The 18,438-nt window shown below is 37.2% G+C and overlaps 1 protein-coding gene across 1 annotated transcript; it reads left to right on the top strand.

Annotated features, from left to right (window-relative positions):
* The first annotated feature begins 295 nt into the window (after window positions 1–295).
* LOC110942237 (7-deoxyloganetin glucosyltransferase) lies at window positions 296–17,458 on the top strand. The gene is made up of 2 exons (XM_022183985.2): window positions 296–830; window positions 16,437–17,458. The coding sequence occupies exons 1-2, from the start codon at window positions 305–307 to the stop codon at window positions 17,372–17,374; spliced, it is 1,464 nt and encodes a 487-aa protein (XP_022039677.1). The 5' UTR covers window positions 296–304; the 3' UTR covers window positions 17,375–17,458.
* Window positions 17,459–18,438: the final 980 nt, after the last annotated feature.

Genomic DNA, 18,438 nt, shown 5'->3' with positions numbered 1-18,438 from the left:
TCCTTTCAAGCTCCGCCACTGGTTTAAAATACAAAACCGAAACCGAATCCGAACCTGAACTGTTAAATTTAGTTGTCCGAAAATACAAAACCAAACCGTCAATTTTTTTGTATGGTCTGGTTAGTTTAGTTCGTTATATAGGTTAATTTGGTTTCAGATTGGTTAAACGGTTTTCAGCTCACCCTATAATTAATGTATTAATATATCCTCTCCTTGTTTTTTTTAACTTGACACTCTTCACTGGTGGCTTATAAAACATCAATATATATTTCCAAATTTGGTGCCCTTTCTTTTATGTGTTTGTATGAGGACAATTCCATCATCCATGGGTTCAACACAAGAAAACCAGCCACATGTGGTGTGCGTACCACTCCCAGCACAAGGTCACATTAACCCAATGTTAAAACTTGCTAAACTCCTCCATTCCAAAGGCTTTTTTATCACGTATGTTAACAGTGAGTTCAACCACCAACGCCTTCTACGATCTGTGGGCTCCGACGCCTTACACGATCTCCCTTCCTTCCACTTCGAGACCATTTCTGACGGTCTTCCACCACCCGAAAACCCCGATGCCACCCAGGATGTTTCATCTACACTCAATTCACTGCATGAAACAGGTTTGGGTCCATTTAAAAGTGTCCTCTCTAAAGTGAGTACCCTTTATTCACCGGTCACTTGCATCGTCGCCGACTTCCTTATGGGTTTCACACTCCCTGCCGCCGAGGAATTGGGTATCCCGGCAGTTCTCTTCTGGACATCTGGGGCTGGTTCTCTCATATGTTACGATCAGTACCCAAATCTTATACAAAAGGGTTTGATGCCCCTCAAAGGTAAACATTTTATCAATTTATTGTATAACTAAGTAAGTTATACATATTTCTGATAAACAAGCTATTAAATTTCCGAAGATAGATAAAATATATCTCAGAACAATATTGGAGACAAAGTTGTTTGTAATCATAAATTGTATAAATTCATTTGAATATACTGTTAGTTAATGGTATATTGTAGGGTGTGCCTATTGGCACACCAAACCCTAGCAAATTTAGGGTTTATCTACGCAGCGTATTGGTCAATACGCAGCGTATAGGGTTAACCCTCTACGCTGCGTATTGACCAATACTCAGCGTATATAAACCATGGATTTCAGTGCCTGACAACCAATCATTGCACAGAAAACAAGGGTTATATACGCTGCGTATTGGTCAATACGCAGCGTATATAAACCATTAGATTTTTTGGGTCATTTTGGTAGGTTTGAGGGAAATTTTTTCACAAAGTCTAAGGAGCGTATATAGAGGTCTGAAAATGTCTTTTATACCCTTGTTTTGAGGCTATACGAAGCCAAATACAAGGGTAGTTGTATCATTTTGGTCTCATACGCTGCGTAGGGACCTCTATGGAGCGTATATAAAGCTCCATTTTTGTATTTTTTTTATTGTGTATTCCTTTGTTTATTTATAAAAAAAAAGAAAATTATTTATAAAAAAACAATATTATTGGTAAATAATACAAATATAAATTATAAAAATAAAAAATAATATATATATTATGAATTATAAAAATTAAAAAAGAAAATTATTTATAAAAAAACAATATTATTGGTAAATAATACTAATATATTGTTTTGTTATCGTTTAAATTAAATTATCGTATTCCTTTGTTTATTTATTAAAAAAGAAAATTATTTATAAAAAAAGAATATTATTCGTAAATAATACAAATATATTATATTGTTATCGTTTAAATTAAATTATCTTATCGTATTGCATCGTATCGTATCGTATCGTATTGCATCATATCGTATCGTATAGTGTATGGTATATAAGTCTCGTATAGAGGCCTATACGGGTGTTATTGTTTAGTATCGTATCGTATCGTATCGTATCGTATAGTGTAGTATAAGTCTCGTATAGGTTTCCTATAGGTCTTGTATATGCATATAGGATTAGACGGGACTTAAACCACACCTATACGATACTACGATATCACACTTATAGGCTTATACGAGGTTAATACGTGACCTAAACCACACCTATACGATACGATACCACCCTTTAAATACGCTGCGTATTGACCTATACGCAGCGTATATAAAGGTCTGAAAATGTCTTTTATACCCTTGTGTTCAGGCTATACGAAGCCAAAAACAAGGGTAGTTGTGTCATTTTGGTCTCATACGCTGCGTAGGGACCTCTAAGGAGCGTATATAAAGCTCCATTTTTGTATTTTTTTTATTGTGTATTCCTTTGTTTATTTATAAAAAAAAAGAAAATTATTTATAAAAAAACAATATTATTGGTAAATAATACAAATATAAATTATAAAAATAAAAAATAATATAAATATTATGAATTATAAAAATTAAAAAAGAAAATTATTTATAAAAAAACAATATTATTGGTAAATAATACAAATATATTGTTTTGTTATCGTTTAAATTAAATTATCGTATTCCTTTGTTTATTTATAAAAAAAGAAAATTATTTATAAAAAAAGAATATTATTCGTAAATAATACAAATATATTATATTGTTATCGTTTAAATTAAATTATCTTATCGTATTGCATCGTATCGTATCGTATCGTATTGCATCATATCGTATCGTTCGTATAGTGTATAGTATATAAGTCTCGTATAGAGGCCTATACGGGTGTTATTGTATAGTATAGTATCGTATCGTATCGTATCGTATCGTATAGTGTAGTATAAGTCTCGTATAGGTTTCCTATAGGTCTTGTATATGCATATAGGATTAGACGGGACCTAAACCACACATATACGATACGATATCACACTTATAGGCTTATACGAGGTTAATATGTGACCTAAACCACACCTATACGATATGATATCACACTTATAGGCTTATACGAGGTCAATACGGGACCTAAATCACACCTATAGGCCTATACGGGTGTTATATCGTATCGTATATTATCGTATCGGGTGTTATTTTCCTTTTTTTTATAAACTAGATGGAACTCCCGCCGCGTTGCGGCCGGGGGCTTAGAAATTCAGACGCAGCATACACAAACGCTAGATGGAACCGGTTGCGTCGGTGAAGGTTAAATGACATTAAACATTAACCATGTGAAACGCACTACAATACAGAACTAAAAGCATCGACCAACTTAAATTACACCAACATGCAAACATGTTTCATAATGAAAACAACATTACAGCGTAAAAGACTTGTACAACTTCAATCACAGTGCTGCATCTCAACTGGCTCAACAAAAACGAATTCAATTCGAGAAAGTCGCCTTCTTTCCATTACGACTTGCCTCTTTTAGGATTTTTGGTACTTGTTTGCTTATCAAAGACTCGTATTTTGCATTATACCAATTACCTAACACCCCCTTATCTAATGTTGTGCATTCATCGCAAACATTACTATGTGGTCTATCTGAATCCCCCCATCTAATGGTGTCATTCCAAAATCTCATATGCATACCAAGAGTCTTGCTACTCTCAAACACCAGGTAAAAACTGTTACCAAACACCCCCTAAACACATAATTCTCAAAAGTATAGACATACTTTCAGCTTCGTAACCTGTGTAGAAAGCGTAGTCGCTTACAATTGTGGATATAACCTGAAACTGTGCATGCAGCTTATATCCGAAGTCGCATACTTTCAGCTGATGTGTGTGGATTCACCTGAAAGCAAGTTAATGTGTAAAAAACAAAGCAACCCTCCCATGCTTGTTAACAAATTGCCATCTAGTTGAAGTGTTGAGATTTTATAAAATCCAAATGAATTCCTCTTCGGTCTACAATCTAGATTTATTTTGTTGGTGCACTTGTGTCTGTACTTTGTCTGTATTCGGTCTGTATATAAACGATGTCCTAAGTTAGTCTGTTAGTTGACCAAGTCAACTATCCTCCTAGTTTGACTTGGCCAATATGTTGTAATGTAAAGTGTCTGAGTCGAAGGATAAGGGATCGAAGGATGATGTGGATCCTTCGATCCCCACGAAAGATATGCTTCGAACTATGGAACTCGAAAGATTACCTTTCGAGGTTCTTGCTGATCCTTCGATAGCTTTGTATTCGAAAGATGATCCTTCGGATCATCTATCGGATCCTTCGACCAGACCTGCTGTGTATGGGTATAAATACCCATGCAGTGTGTTGGTTTCAGTAGACAGAGATAGACACTTAGACAGATTCACACACATCCGAAAGAGAGAGCTTTGAGAGCATTCTGTCCGGAACTCACACACACACTTTGAGAGTTTACAAGTTAGGTTTGTAAACATTGTGCTTGTAACCGAAACCTTCATTTGCATTAATACAAGTTGTGTTAATCGGTGAACCCGTGTGTGTTGTGTTTGTACTTGCTTAATCCCGGTTTGCTCGCTAGCTTGGATTCCGCACTCGCTAGTGGGTTAGTATAACAAGGTTTGAGGTTCGTCATCCTCCGACAAAAAGGGACCTACAAGTGGTATCAGAGCTTGGCTCTTTGCCTTGTTTAAAACCGGGTTATTCAAGTTCTTGGTGTGTGTTTGAACACTTGGTTTAACACCCGTTTTTGTTGGTTTTTCTACACTTTTAAACTGGAAAACGTGTTTAAACTTACCGGGAGTGTTCATAAGTGGGTTGGGTAACTTAAAAACTTGTTTTTGAGTGTGTTGGTAATTTTCGGCCATATTCCGGTCAATATTCCGGTGACTGGTTTGGAGATAAGGTTACCTTTTTGGGCAACCTTTCAAAGTTGGTGGGAAAGGTACAGTCTGCACATCCTTTCTGCCGAAAGTTGACTTACCTACCCATCACCTTTTCACCTACCCGTCACATCAGTGTCAGTGTGTCAGTGCACATTCGAAAGATATCCTTCGACTTCGAAAGATATCCTTCGACATCGAAAGACCATCTTTCGATCAAGGAAGGCTCGAAAGATCATCATCCTTCGACCCATCCTTCGAAGTCTGAAACATATCTTTCGATAAAGGAATCTTTTCGAAAGATAAGTGTCCGAAAGATAGGGATTTATCTCGAAAGATAAGGATCTTTAAATTGTGAATCTTTCGAGATTTTGAATCTTTCGAAGCCTGTGCTCGAAAGTCAACAGTGATCTTTCGAACACTGTTGATCATTCGAACAAGTGTGATCTTTCGAAAATCAGCTATACGAAAGATAAGGATATTTAACTCGAAAGATAAGGATCTTTCAAAGGAGAATCCTTCGAGTTCTTGAATCTTTCGACATCATTGTTCGAGATTCAACAGTAATCTTTCGAGTACTGTTGATCCTTCGAACAATAGTTGATCTTTCGATTGTGGTCAGTTTATTGTTAACAAGTTTCTATGATCTCAGATCTTTCGATCAGGATTCTTCGGCTGTGTGATCTTTCGGAGTATTCAGTTAGCATTTATTTTGCTCATTAATCATGAATCCGAGTTGGTGGAATCCTGCTCCAGATAGTGGTAAATATACAAGTTCAGGAGTTACTCCTTCATGGTGGGGTACACCGGCTCCTGATAGTGGAAAATACACGTGTACAAGTCTATCACCATCATGGGCCGAATCTCCAGTATCTACATCTTCACAAGTAAATGCTTTACCATCAAATCAATGGGCATTAGTAACGGGTCAAACTCCGAGTGTACAAAGTATCTTATTAAGCGAAAGCGAAACAGGAAGTTTGAATCGATCCCCAAAACTGATGAGTTTAAATGAATATCCAGGATGGGCTGAGAGGTTTAAAACATATGTTCTTGGTCAAAATACGGAACTGTGGATACGTTTCACCACAGATTTCGATCAAGCCATAGAGGTTGCTGCTTCAGAGACTGCGTCATTTGCTGATCTTCCCGAAGATAAAAAGAAAACGTATGATCTGGAAAAGAAAGCATACGCCATTCTCACCCAGGCTTTGAGCAAGGATATTTATCACCAGTTTGTCAGCTTCAAGACAACTAAGAAGTTGTGGGACGGGTTGAAAACAAGAGGAGTAGGGAATGAAGCAACACGTCAGCTGCGTCATGATCTACTCAAGAAAGAATTTGACAGCTTCGCTTGCATGGATAAGGAGTCTCTGGGAGACATGACAAGTCGTTTCTATCACCTGCTTACTGAGTTGAACAATTTTGGAGTTACAACAACTCAAGCAGAGGTGGTAAAGAAGTTTGCTGATGCCTTACCTCCTCAATGGAGTAGTTTCTTGGAAATCCTTAAGTATAACGGAGCGTTGAGAACTACAAGTTTTAACGACTTCGTGCAGCTTTTGGAAAACAAGGATCAGGAGGAAACATTGAAGGCGAAGAGAGTTCCATTGCCACAGAATCCAGAAATGTATTATGGAACTTCCAGCTCTTCGTCTGCAAGAACTGGTTCACATGCTCCAATTCAAACGGCGTTTGTCACAAGCACAGATTGTTTTGGCAATCCAATACAAGTTCCTGTTAAGCCGCCTCCCACCACAGACATATTTGGAAATCCAATCCAACCACCTCCACCTCCTCCTGCTCAACAACAACGTGCATGTTATGGAGGAACATCATCTGCTGGTCAACAATCAAAGCCAAATACAGTACAGCTCGACACTTCAAGCTTTTCTAAAGTCAGTGTAGAAGTAGCCAAGGAACACATGGAGCTACTTAACACTATAGTGAGCGCGTACTGTGGGTTGATAGAAGGTCAGATTGGTAACATTAATCTGACACAGGAAAACTATCGGCAGATAGATAAAGAAGAGATGGACTTGATGGATATCAAGTGGGCCTTTGCTAGTGCTGTGAGAAGAGCAAAGGATTGGATGGAAAGTACTGGCAGAACCAGCTTGGAAAGTAAGAGAGACACCAAGTATGGGTTTGATAAACAAGCAGTAAAGTGCTTCAACTGTGGTGAACGGGGTCACTTCAAGAGGGAATGTGCAAAGCCAGCACAGCATGGAAACCAGAACCCCTTCAGAAACCAGGGCAACCAGCAGAACCAGAACAAGAATAATGAACGTACATTAGTGCCTGTCAACAATCAAGCCAACCGGGCACTTGTAGTTCAGATGGATGAAGGTTGCGACTGGTCAATCCAGTTTGGTGGTGATGCTCCTAATGGTACAGCTTGCTTTGCTCAAGTTGTGAAGGATGTAGTTAACACCAGTGGTGGAGAATCTTCCGCCAGTGGTGGTGAATCTTCTGAAGATGAAGACTCTTCTGGGTACAGCAGGAGTGTTGATGAAGATTCATCTGGGTCAGGCGATGAGAATGTGGATGAGACATCTGGTGTCTCGGCTGATGCTGATATTGATGAACGTTTGGATGAAGCTGCAGCACTAAGTGTTGGAAGATCTATTCTAGTGGACCAAGCTGCTTGTACTTCGTCTTCTCTCCATTCAGCCTTTATGGCTAATGTCGACAGTTCTTCAAGTCAGGTATGTGTCGATGAACCCATTGCTGTAAACTGTGATAACTGTGATAGCTTGCAGGCTAAATGTGTTAAGTTAGAGGCAAACATGTCTGAGTTGCAAGCCAAACATGATGCTTTACAAGCTAGTTTGTTTGACTGGCAAGACAAACATGGTTCCTTGAATGATGAGTGGTGTGCATTGCAAAGCAAACACGAGGCTTTGCAAGAAAAATATGATGTGACATTCATCCACAATCAGAAGTTGACTGTGGATCTTTCAAAATGCACAGAAGCCAATATGTTTTATGAAAACCATGAAAAGGAATTTAAGTCAATGATTGAGACATTAAAGAAAGACAAAACTGAATTGACTAAAATGGTTTCCAGAAAACAAACGGACATTAATTTGTACATCTCACGTCTTGAGGCAATGCAAAAAGAAATGGTCTGTGTAAAAACGGAAAGTGAGGCAATCCAACTCAAGCTAGACAGCTATTTGAGCTCTAGCTATGTGTTGGATCACATCATTGACGTTCAGAAAGAAAAACGGGATGTCACATGCATAGGTTACAAAAAATGTCCACCACCAGTCAGACACAATTATGATGCCATGCCTGATGAGAAGGATAGAGTGTTCTTCGAACCATCTGTTCCTCTTGATGTGAAGGAGTTTGCAGCAGGACTCGGATACCAGAAAGAAGTATCCTCAGATTCAAATGTGTCAGCAGATACATCTGTAACTGCTGAACAGAAACAGGATCCTCCAGTTGAGGTTGAGGATGCTGATTCTTCAGATGATGAATCTGATGATGCTGCTCCAGCAAAGTCTGATGCGGTAGTCAAAAATGAGGACATACCTCTTGAGAATCACATTCTGTGTGATCCCCCTGCCACACCCGCTAAGACTGTTGCAACTGAGTCCTCGTCTGAGAAGGAGTCGGAGAGTGTGACCTTGCTTTACACTTTGGTTGGTGATGATAAAATTTACTCAGACAAAGATTTTCCTATTAAGAACGTTAATCAATCCTTAATCGATAAAGTCTTTGAAAATTCGACAAGTAAGTTTTTGGGGAAGAAAGGACCACATGTTACAGTTACACAGTGTCCTCCAATCCCAAAGGCTGAAGTTCGAAAACAATTTGGCAACAAGAAATTACCAGCAATGCCAAAACAGCAAAATCACACCAAGCCCAAAGGAAAGGCACCGGCTCAAGTCCAGAAGAAGCCGAATCAAAAGAAGAAGAAAAATGTTAACTTTGTGAAATCGACGGGAACGGACAAAATTGAAACGTTTGAAAATAAATCTAACTTAGATTTTGTCAAGAAAGCTACTGTTTTGAAAAGAAATGAACAAAACAGTTCACAGCCTAGTACCTCGGGTTCACAAAGTTCAACATCATCGGCTAAGAGAACACATGATTCTTCGAGGTATGTTGAACGAAGATCATGTTTTGAGTGTGGAACCATTGGGCATATTATTAGAAACTGCCCATATCTTCATAAACAAAAAGGAAAGGTTGATGATCCCCGTGGCAAAACTGACCATAAGCCAACTGTTTCAACAAAACAAGATCCCCGACTTGTAAAAGAAAGGGAAAAGAAGCAGAAAAGGCAACAGGTCAAGAAAATTGAAAAAGCAATTAAAACTGATGTGTTTCAAAAACAATCTGTTGCTGTAAAACCAGAAAATTCTAAAACTTCAAACAATCAGGAAGTTAAAATTTTAAAGAAAGACACTGGTAAAACAAAACAGACATGGAAACCTAAATCGGTTACTGAATCAGGGGGACCATCACAATTTACAAACCATCAAAGACAAGAAGTTATTGTCATTGATGAAAATGGAAGACCCAAGACCACAATGGCTTGGGTCCCACTCTCCAACTAATCTCTGAGTGAGTGTGCAGGAAGTTCCAGGAGGAACTATTGATAGTCTTAGGATTGTTGATAGTGGAATGTCCTTGCACAAGATAGGCGACAGAAGAAATTGTTGCCTTTGATGGAGAGAGAGGAAAGAAAAAGAAAATTTGGATGAATGAAGTTGCAAAATTCGACCAAATGAAGAACGTGTCAAAATTTGGTCATTATGGTTTTTGATCGGGTCCACAGGAACGAATGAAGTGAAATGTGTGTCGATGCCTTGGCGTGGATTGAACATCCGCACACCATTTCTGAAAGAGAAAGTCAAAGACCTTCGCTGGTGAAATGTGGAAGACCAGCCGGACCCGGAGGTTTATGAGCTTGTTGCTGTCAAGAGATTTTTCAGTAGTTGCAAATTCGACTTTGAAGTCCACACCGGGTGGATATCCAGTTGGGAGAGTGCTTAGATTCCTTGCAATGCACGGAACAGTTGCAGGATACGCCTTTAAATTCTTAATCTCTCCTATACTTGTCGATATTTTAGCTGCTTTGTGAATTGTTATTATCTCGTACAACACTCTTTGACCTGACACATTGATCTCGAATATCACCTCACACGTGATTGTTTCAATATGAAATTCATCAATGTTGTCATGGTCCGCACCGCTTACCGACATGCCAACTCACTTTTCCAAAATTTGTTAAATCTTTTCTGATAAAACTTAATTTTGGTAAACGGCATTAAGGTCAAGCACAAGAGTAAACCAACATCGGAAAATCATTTATGTAAATACCCTTGTGTTTTTAAATTTATCTTAGTTTATTGATTTTAGGGGGAGTAAATCCAAAAATCTGAAAATCCAAAAACATCGAAAAATTTCAAAAACACAAAAACAATAGAAAAACAAAAATGAGTTTCCTGGCGAGCAAAAGAGAAAATGATAGTACATCAGTGGTCTATCCATACCTCTTTAAACCTTAAATGAAAAACGATAAGCAGCTCTATATAAGATGTATCGGTAGGCTCACAATCATTTTAAAATGTGCAGGGTGATATAAATCTTAATCGACTGAAGATCAGGTGGGAACCATTCATTGGCATATGGTCTTAGTACCGAAATTTCGTTTGATAGATTGCCGAGGTTCTGAGATATTCGGTCTTTATGCTGCTTATCATCTGGGTATCATGGTTGTATCTTTTACCGAAAAATAACGGGGACGCAAGTCTAGATCTTCCATGATACTATACATACGTGTACATATTGCATACTGCATTCGACCTCAATAAGTGATAAACAATCACATGTCCAAATCAAATAAGTGATAAAATATCACATTTATCCGGGTGTCAAGTTCGTCTCTCTGCTGTACGGAAGTACTGACCTGTTCACGGACTTGCACCTGTGCCCTCATGCATATGAAAATCAAGTTCCTCATCAATAAGTGATTATATCACATAGGACTTGTTTTCAAATCAAAATAAGTGAGTATCTCACAATTTATACGGTCAAACAGATGATAATCGGTATACTCACCGGTAAGATGAACTCTCGTGCATACCTTGATACGGGAATGTGTCGTGATGTGGATGAACACCGGTCGGTAAGTATAAATCATACCTTAACGTATCCCCTCGCCATGATTACATCTGATAAGTTGAGTTTAAGTGGACAACAATACCGATAATTGTTATAGGATGCTTATCTTAATGTTAACTAACTAAACAACAAGAGTATTTTGGCATGACCGTACACTGATATGATTCTCTTACCCTCGAAACTCGCAAAAAGAATGTCTGTATATATTTATGTACTGCTTAACTTTTATTATTTCTTTTAAACAGTTTCGTCGTTTGGTGCATATCAGCACGACATTAGCGGTGATGTCGTTTGATAACACTCAAAGGATTTTAAATTGTTGTCTTTTAATTTCTAAAATCCGTGTTTTAATATAAACTTTATAAAAGCCAAAAAGATTTTATTTCTGCTTTATTTTCGATCGTACGATGTTGGAGCTCGAGTCTTCGTTACCTGAAACCTGACTGAAAACCGAACTGACTAAATCTTCATAAACGGTCAAAATTTGCAGATTTTGAAAGTTAGAATTTAAAATTGATAAATTTATTAAACTTTCAAACTGTCGGACGGTGTTTGATTACGACATGGTCATTCGTGTGTCATTTGTTTATACTATTCCAAGCAGTTGTTCTCATTACGTGTTTAGATTTCTTGCATGTGCAGATTCTAAAGGCTAGGAGAACATGGTCGATGACACGCTTTGGAATGAAGACACGACGAGAAGGCGCTCAAAAGATGAAGATGATCGAGTTGCCGCTGGCCATCATCAACACCACAAGGATCTCACTTCATAAAGATAAAGTCTTTTCACGAGCATAACTCAAGGGGGAGCTTATGTTAAGGGAGAGTTTGTCAACACACTTCCTACATGATACGGGTAGTTTGTTGATACACTCTCTGCTTTCAAGACGTGAAGACTTTGAAGATCCTCCGACATTGAAGACTTGAAAGGACATCAGAGTTTTGGGAACTCGAAGACCAAAGACCGTCGAAGTTCGAGACGAGTCTACAACTATAGAAGATAAAGACAAAGCTACAGCCAAGGGGGAGTTTGTTGGTGCACTTGTGTCTGTACTTTGTCTGTATTCGGTCTGTATATAAACGATGTCCAAAGTTAGTCTGTAAGTTGACCAAGTCAACTATCCTCCTAGTTTGACTTGGTCAATCTGTTTGTAATATGCTAGTCTGAATCGAAGGATAGTCTCGAAGGATACTGTCGATCCTTCGAGGTAATCGAAAGATATGCTTCGAATTGTTGGACCTCGAAGGATCATCCTTCGAGGTCATTGCTGATCATTCGAACATGTTGTCATCGATAGATGATCCTTCGGATCATCTATCGGATCCTTCGACCAAGACCTGTTGTGTATGGGTATAAATACCCATGCATTGTGTTGAGTTCAGAAGACAGAGAGAGACACTTAGACAGAAAACATACACCCGAAAGAGTGAGAGCACAAGTGTGTGCTAGAGAGTGATAGGAGGTTTGAGTCCTCACCGGGAGAAATCACCACTTGATTTCTCCCTGGATGTATACTTCTTTGGTATTAGTTCGGTTTCCATGTAATCGGGCCGACTTGTAATGTTTTACTACCGGATTAATGCAAAGTTGTTTGTTTATCATCTCTATCTTCTTCCATCTATGAACATTATCATGAAAATCACGGATTGGATCCCGAAACACGGACCTACATATTTTCCTTATCAAGTTGTTACCAATGACTTCATTAGAAGGGACATAAAAATTTGATTAGAAATCAAATCAAGTCTTATTAACACTGATGTTTGAAAAATTCAGTCACATACATAACGACAAGCACATCTATCTTTTTGAACTGTTAAAAGTAGATGTGTAATTGATCCCACTAACGTAATCATGATGCTATCTAAGAGCTATGCATTATGTATGTGTTTAAACTTCAATCATGTAGTAAATAAAAATGGGTTTTAGTTTAAAAGAAAAATCTTACATGGCAATTAGGTATGTGCCTTGCATATCTGTAGAAAATATGAATACAAAAACAATCTCAGTATGGAGGTACATTATTTTTAATAGCCTTTTTTTGCCTTGAGTCCTTTCATGTGTAATATAAAAATAATTATATCTTAAAGATGTTACCAAAGAGATTCAGCCAATGATAAACTAAATGTTTTTGACCCATTTATTCAAGTGCACATTCCGGCAAAATTCCTAGATTCCAGAGAGTTTCCCGCTAAATTCCGACAAGATTCTAGCCAAATTTCTACTTTTAATCAAGGAAAACTACTTTTCTACACTAATACACTAATACTTTGGTACTAATTAGATGATATAAAGTGTTAGATAATAGACTTTGTTTATTTTATTTGAAGAATAGTATTTTTTTCTAATACATAATACATTTTTAAATTTTTTCATTACGCGCTTTATTTTTCTCAGGCCATCGCTTTTTTTGCGCTTTGCGCCTAGGCCCAAGGCGAGGCCTACGCGCCTTGAGCGCGCCTAGTGCCTTTAATAACTATGTCTAAACCCGTGAATTTCGTGTTAGGTTCGTAACCATCTTTTATGTAGCATCAGAAATTCACAGCTTATGCATATATGTCATTGATCAATCTAAAAATAAATTCTTTAGAGGTCGAAACGGGTCAGGCTTGGTCATATTTAATACTGATACAACCCGGGTTACCAACAATATGTTAGCTCTAATCTTATATGAAAGCTATAAATAACAAATTCATGAAATATATTTAGATTAAACACACATTGTGTAAATTTTGACCACACAAAAGTCAAACATTACATTTTTTATTTTCTTTATAAACTCATTTTGCAACAACGCATTCAATCTTGGTTCGGGTTTTGACAAATTTGTGGACTAAAAGGTCGCACATAAAAATATGTTGTTCCAAAGGTTATTAAGCTTTAAAAAATGGCGTGTATATAACAAATAGTGGCTACCTCCTTTAAAATCATGAGTTAAAAGTGCTATTAAAGATGAGAACTTAAAGCACGATAAAAAAAACAACCTTGATGAAGGTTAAAGCATAACAAAGACATACCTCTGTAATCATGGTTGCCAAAAGAAATATGAGAATCCGCTAAAATCGATCTAACATTGGACATGGCTGCAAATAAAAAGTGTGATCCCACTACAGTAAACTTCAACTACCAAGCAAACAGATATATAAAAAGTAAACTAATTAGAACGTTAAATTTGAGTCTATGAATCACATTTCCATGGATCTTGCAACTGAAAGCATATTAATACTTTGCAGATATCGAGTACATTGATTTCTTAGCTTCTTTTTCACTGCCAAAAACACAAATGAATACCATATTAGTTCTTTGGAAATGCAAGTTCTACTTTTAGGTTATAGCCTAATGAGTTAAAACATACCTACCTACCCAATGCGGAAGCTAGGTTTTGTATATAAAGTTGAACAATTTGATACCGAAGCGGATAGCCTTTTCCCGATTTCCCGTGTCTCTTCGTCAGATGAACCGAGCTTGTCCGTGAACTCAAAACCACCGTTGGAATTCCCCGACTTTGTCGCTCGAAGGGCGGCTTTGAAAAGTACCTAACATCTCTTACGAACAAACAATCAACAACTAACAAAAAGTTAATTTATCAAAATAGGTCATTATTATTACTTATAATAGCTACCAAATCAACAGCATGCACCCCAAATTCAAACAAATAATACAATATTTCCTAATACGTTTTAACCCTATCACATTCTACCCAAATGGAAGAAACTCATTCACTTCAATGTCGAAATTGAGTAAAGCCCCAACTGCACATAAAGCAATTTAGCGTTAATTACAAATAACAACTACCTCAAACTGGATTCATCAGATTAACCTCCAATTGCACATAATTACCTTAATTCTTTTGAAAATCACATACATTATACTAAAAGCCTAGAAGTTGGATCATCAGTTCGGAAGATACATATACGCATTTAAAATAAGATGTAAAAGGATTTCCTGATTAACTAAACAAAAAGCATCGCCTAATCTTCTTCTTTTTCTCTCAGTCTCTGTATTGTTTTTCTTAAATGAGATGAACTTAACAAAACGAAACCCATAAATGAAGCACATATGTTAGAACACTGAGTTGAAAATACCTGCAGTGAAGTCAGACATTTGAAGATTGACCAGAATTTTGTCGAAACCCTAACAGCTATCGTCGGAGGCGGCAAGATGCCCAAATACCCTGTGCGACAAAGTATAAATATTGTTTGAGAAAATAAACATCAACAACAAACACTACAAAATGATACGTAACAACAGCATCACCACAAAGAAACCATCATCAAAACCCTAATTATTAAGCATCTAAAGGTGAATTTCGAACTTAGAAGAGCAAACCAAAACCTGGTTTCTTGGTGGGTTATCACAGGTATCTGCATGTGAAATTAAACAACCAGGTATCCACGTCGGTTTCTTTGCGACTTCACCGCCGGTTTCTTTGCCATCTGATTGTGGTGGTGGAATTGTGGCGTATAACCAGGAGGAGAAGAAAGAAGATATGTATGGTTTCGGACACGTACACCTCAGAGGACACCTGTCTTCAGCAGCAAAAGTTACAAACAAAAAAACCTAAGGTACATATATCTACTACACAAAACACCATTTATGCAAACGGTACAACATGTATATGCATAAACATGTTACAAAATTATAGTTTATAATAAACAAAGGAATACACAAAAAAAAAATACAAAAATGGAGCTTTATATACGCTCCTTATAGATCACTACGCAGCATATAAGACAAAAATGACACGACTACCCTTGTATTTGGCTTCGTATAGCCTCAATACAAGGGTATAAATGACATTTTCAGACCTTTATATACGCTGAGTATTGGTCAATACGCAGCGTATATAAACTTTGTGAAAAAATGATCCCTCAAACCTACCAAAATGACTCAAAAAAGTCTAATGGTTTATATACGCTGCGTAGAGAGCTATACGCAGCGTATATAAACCTTGTTTTCTGTGCAATGATTGGTAATTAGGCACTGAGATCCATGGTTTATATACGCTGAGTATTGGTCAATACGCAGCGTATAAGGTTAACCCTATACGCTGCGTATTGACCAATACGCTGCGTAGGTAAACCCTAAGTGTGCAGATAGGCAAACTGGGTGTGCAGATAGTTAGGGCCATATTGTATTCTATTTTCTGGAAAGGAAGATTTTTTTTTTTTTATAAATAAAATATATGAGTCGACCTATTTTCGGGTACATAAACGAAAAAATGTTTAGAAAAATAATCATCCCATTGTTTTAATTGTGGAAAGTTCTTTACAAGATTACACAAAAAAAATTTGCCACTCAAATTTACCAACAACAAATCTAGCGACAAATTACGACCAGAAGCGCGACCATCACGAAATAGCGACTACTACATATCCTGTCGCAAAACGTGTTGCTTTTTTCTTATTCCAGGAAACAGTTTGAAAATTTGAAAACTTGTATAAACTATATCAATAAATCAATGAAATACTTCATCACTAGATGCACTACGGATTTCTATAAACTAATATTTGTCAGAAAAGATAATAATTTATGAAACAATGTTCTATATTTAGTCTACTCTTTTTAATTATAAGTTTCACATACTTGGTGCTAACTTGTATCAATTTTTCTTTTTCTATACAGATCCGAGTTATTTAGTAAATGGGTATTTGGATACGGTTGTTGATTTTATCCCTACCATGCCCGGTATACGTCTAAAGGACATTCCACCTTTTGTTAGAGTTGTCCATCCTGGTGACGAGTTTATGGTTGGATTTTCGCAAAGGGAATTGAAGAGAGCGAAATCAGCATCGGCCATTATTTTCAACACTTTTGATGAGCTAGAAGATGATATTCTAGACACGCTCTCTTTAATGTTTCCACTTTGCTATGGTATAGGTCCTGTGCATCTACTTGAGACAAATAATGTTGACAGGTCTCTAGATATCATCAAATCAAATCTCTGGATAGAAGATCCTAAGTGTTTAAAATGGTTAGATGGCAAAGAGCCATTATCGGTTGTTTATGTAAATTTTGGCAGCATCACTGTGATGACACCTCAACAACTAGTCGAGTTTTGTTGGGGACTTGCTAAGAGCAATTATTCATTCTTGTGGATAATACGACCTGACCTTGTGATTGGTGATTCTGCTGTGCTTCCGCCGGAGTTTTTGGCCGAGACAAGCAGTAGAGGGTTATTGGCTAGCTGGTGCCCACAAGAACAAGTTCTAAATCACCCATCAATAGGGGGGTTTTTAACGCACAGTGGATGGAATTCGACGATCGAAAGTATTTCTAGCGGAGTCCCAATGATTTGTTGGCCGTTTTTCGCTGACCAACAACCGAATTGCTGGTGGAGTTGCAACAAGTGGATGATTGCCATGGAGATCGACAATAATGTAAAGAGTGATGAAGTTTCGAAGCTAGTGATCGAGTTGATGAGTGGAGAAAGGGGAAATGAGATGAGAAAGAATGCCATTGCTTGGAAGAACAAGGCTAAGGAGGCATGCACCTTTCCATCTGGTTCATCAGTTGTTAATCTTGATAAACTGATCCATCTGCTACAAACTTCTCCAAAATAACTCATAGTATGTTTTTGATGCATGTGTTTTTATCTTATGTGTGCCCCACAATTTCTCCAAATGAATTCTATTTTGTGTGCTTAATACATATTGCTTTTTTTTTTACTAGAGACCTCCATAATTTTGTTTCATCATTAGTACATATTCAATCATTGTGATGGAACGATCCATACAAAGGAGAAGTACCATGAAATTATTCAAAAATAACGATAATATCAATATAGCCACATACAGATTGTTACTAAATGTAAACAATCAACAAACACACATTGTATAAGAAAGAGAAAATGCAAATCATTAAACAAGAGAATAATTTGTAACAATAGATATTTGTTGGGGAACAAAGATGATACAAGGGGAGTGGGCTATTGCAAATGTCGGTAATTAGAAATAAGCAAAATTCTGGTCGCAAATCAGTTCAAATAGCTATCTGGACTGAAGTTAATCTCGCAAATGCCCAATATTCTAATAGCTAGTGACAAACCTCCGTATATAAGTGGCTAATGGCGACACCATCAACTCTAGCAGCCAAGCATCCAAGACCTTGAATGAAAAAGAAACAAATAAATTTTATAAAATATTTACACATAAGAAATTATAGCTTTTATAATCTTACCAAATCTTAAAAGGATATTTTCATTTTCACATTGATACAAATAGTATTTTATATAACAGAACTTTCTTGAGTTTAATGTTTTAAAAAATACCACATATAGATCAGAGCTATTTAGTAAATTGGTAATAAAGCATAACAATATGAGATTTGATAAAGATGTTACAAACACCTTGCGTGATTCATCGAACCTGATGAGGTTTGCCCGCCCACCATCATAAGTAGAAGAAAATCTGAGTGACTTTGATACCATTTGCTACACCTAACCTCTCATGGCGACTAATATTGTTCGCTTTGCCCACTAAGATCTTACGGATTTATTTTTGGTTGTCGGGCGAAAACATTCCAAGAGGTCTAGGTCACCAATCCCTGGATTACTCCCACATGAGAATGCTTAACTATGAAGTTATCCACTTATCTACACGCATTGCACCCAAAACATGCTGCTGAT

This window comes from Helianthus annuus, chromosome 5, assembly GCF_002127325.2.
Source record: "Helianthus annuus cultivar XRQ/B chromosome 5, HanXRQr2.0-SUNRISE, whole genome shotgun sequence".
NCBI classification, from domain to species: domain Eukaryota; kingdom Viridiplantae; phylum Streptophyta; class Magnoliopsida; order Asterales; family Asteraceae; genus Helianthus; species Helianthus annuus.
This window is presented reverse-complemented; position numbering and strand designations above follow the sequence as displayed.

Coding starts and splice junctions, on each gene's coding strand:
- LOC110942237 (XM_022183985.2), top strand. CDS start 305: ATGAGGACAATTCCATCATCCATGGGTTCAACACAAGAAAACCAGCCA. Junction 831..16,436: donor GGGTTTGATGCCCCTCAAAG/GTAAACATTTTA, acceptor TTTTCTATACAG/ATCCGAGTTATTTAGTAAAT.